General features: G+C 33.1%; 1 protein-coding gene across 1 annotated transcript; it reads right to left on the bottom strand.

Moving 5' to 3' along the window:
* Positions 1 to 1,264: 1,264 nt before the first annotated feature.
* LOC134710236 (uncharacterized) lies at positions 1,265 to 2,758 on the bottom strand. The gene has a single exon (XM_063570545.1). The coding sequence runs from the start codon at positions 2,756 to 2,758 to the stop codon at positions 1,265 to 1,267; it is 1,494 nt and encodes a 497-aa protein (XP_063426615.1).
* Positions 2,759 to 2,988: the final 230 nt, after the last annotated feature.

Below are 2,988 nucleotides of genomic sequence, written 5' to 3'. Positions count from 1 at the left end.
TGGGGGATGAGTGAAATTTTTGAAACAACCAGTGATAAAATTTCATAAATGGCCATAACACAGATGGTAACAGCTGAGTGTCCCCAAGGATTTGTGAGGTTAGGGAGGGGGTACCTTCAATAAAGCCATGAAATAAAAAAATAAAAAAAAATAAAAAAAATAAAAATAGTAAATGTTATCGCATAATAATACACAATATCAAAATCAATTGTCAAACAAAAACAATATCATCCAGAATCTCTGTAAAAAACATGCGTATGGAATATTTGAAAATGAGCATGCCCTTAAATTCTACCTAACCTACTTTGAGCTGTTTTAATAGATGCTGGCGTTACCCTAATGTATCTGATGTAACTATCTGAAGTCCAGCGCCCTAATGTTTTTATCAAGTGATCTTCTATTTTTGCCTTACCAGCACTTGTAGCTGCCCCAATTCTAAAACTATGACCATTATAATGACTTGAGTTGAAACCACATATATCCAGTACTTTTTTAATACAAGTGATGAAATATTGTCTCTCCAGAGGTTTCTTATCAATGGTTATGAAAAGTGGATCAGTTTGATTAGTAGGAGAAAATTCTTTCCTTATTTGTATATATTCTAACAAAATTGTGTAAGGGCAGATAAGCTGACCTAATTTATGTAGCTGTATATTTATGCCTTTTCTAAAAGGATCTGTTTTTGATTGTTTTAATTTCAAAACTACTAAGTCTGAGTGAAATACAACATCTTCAATACATAAATTAATATGTGGATCAAACTGTGAGGCCTTTGACACTGTAAACTCGCCACATCTCAAAAATCCATAAAATGCGACAATGCATGCAGTTCTTAACATTAAATCAGTAAACTTGGAACAAAAACCTTTTCTCAAACAATTTACAATTTTTTCCAAAATTTCGAAAGTTATTGGTAATCTTATGTGATTTTTTGGTTTTTGCAGTCTTTTTACAGAATTTAAAACATAATCAAGTCTGATTAAAGGTGTATTATGAGCAGATTGTAAGGGATCATTTTGATTACCCTGTACATATTTATACCTAATTCCACATAAATATAGTTTAATGGTAGAGTATTGTAAACTCAGAATTTTAAAGCAGTGGGCTATGAAATAAATTAAAATATCCTCAGAAATAGGAGGTAAATAAGAAAATTGAAAACCATTCAATAACATAAAAGTCTCAAATTTTCTGAACCCAGTATCATACACAGTTCTTGTAGTATTAGCAATAGCACTGTTCCAAAGTTCATTCACTGCTTGATTTAGGACCACATTACATCTGAGCTGCTTGGGCACTTCATTGGATGTTGTGCTGCACTGGGAGCTAGTTTGCGGAATCTGTCTATCTGTAAACGAGATAGAGCATCACTTATATCATTCTGATATCCTGGAACATGTTTGGCACTAAAATGAAAGTTGAATTTACAAGCACACCATGTAAGTTTTCTCATTAATTTCATTATTTGTAAACACTTTGAACGGCCCTTTTTTACTATAGCCACTGTAGCTTCATTGTCACACCAGAAAAGAATGCGTTTTGTTGTCCACTGTGAGCCCCACAGTATTGCGGATACTACAATGGGGTATAATTCAAGAAAAGCCATTGAAAATGTTTTGTCAGGATAAGCAATGTTTGATGGCCATGATGAATAAAACCATTCTCCCTTGAAATATCCACCAAATCCTTTTGTTGATGAGGCATCAGTAAAAAGTTCCATATCATAACTTGAGTAAAATTGTCTACTGTAAAACATGTTCACACCATTCCAGCTGCTCAGAAAAAGTAACCAAAATTCTAGGTCAACACGGCATTCCTTATCTAATTTAACATAATGATGCAAATCATTGACAGTAGTGGACAGCCCTATGAGGTATGAAACAAAGGATCTACCAGGTAAAATGATACGTGAAGCAAAGTTTAAGTGACCCAAAAGCTGCAACAATTCCCTTTTTGTACAAGATTTTTTCCTGTATAATTTTCTGATGAATTCACAAATGCGATCAACTTTATTAAGAGGTAGTCGAGCTTCCATTTTTTCAGAATCTAGAATAATACCCAAATATTCTAAACATTTTACAGGACCTATTGTCTTATGTTTTGCTATAGGAATGTTCAGTTTTTTGAAAATCATCATCATTATAGCCATAGTCCTCTCACCATCAGCATCTAGTGGATCTATGGTTAGGAAATCATCCAATAAATGCAAAATGCTATTAACTTTGTAATTGTTTTCTGCAATATGACACAAAGCTTGGGATAAATGGTCAAAAATTTTGGGGCTTGAACGACATCCAAAAGTTAAACGGACATAAAAATAATACATTTTTTCCCATTTTATGCAGAAAAGAGGCCACTGACTTGGTACAATTGGACAATTTTTGAACGCGTCGGATATGTCGAACTTGCAAAGCCAGGAATTTCTTTCAAATTTCAAAATAACATCAATAGCGTCATCTATTCTAACATAAGACATTGAGCAATCCTGTTTGTCAATAAGATCATTAATACTTAGATGTTTATCATCATTATGTGGTGAAGATAAGTCCAATATTAAACGCTTTTTACCAGAATATTTCCCTTCTGCAATACCAATTGGGCTTACCCTATATTTTTGAAAAGGGGGATCCTTAAAAGGCCCATACAAGAAACCTTTAAAAACTTCTTTCTCTATCAAATCAGAAACCACATCTGGTTGTGTCCTAGCAGATAAACTATTCCTACATTCTTTTATAGGTAAATCTGTTGTAGATACCATAGTATCAAATCCTTTCTCTAAGCCATTGCATAAATAGTTAACAAATTTTTTGTCAGGATGAGAAATTAATTCTTTTGCAAGTTTAATAACATTAATTGGAGTAGTAGCCAGATATGGGAAATCATGTAGTCATTGACCTTGCTTATTTGTTGTTATTTTCTCAAACTTTTGTGAAGAGTTTACTGTATGTGGCTTAGATTGTACTTCAGTCCTACCTTGAGAGGGGAAAA

This window comes from Mytilus trossulus, chromosome 1, assembly GCF_036588685.1.
Source record: "Mytilus trossulus isolate FHL-02 chromosome 1, PNRI_Mtr1.1.1.hap1, whole genome shotgun sequence".
NCBI lineage: Eukaryota > Metazoa > Mollusca > Bivalvia > Mytilida > Mytilidae > Mytilus > Mytilus trossulus.
The sequence above is the reverse complement of the archived record's forward strand: the minus strand, read 5'-3'. Positions and strand labels throughout refer to the sequence as shown.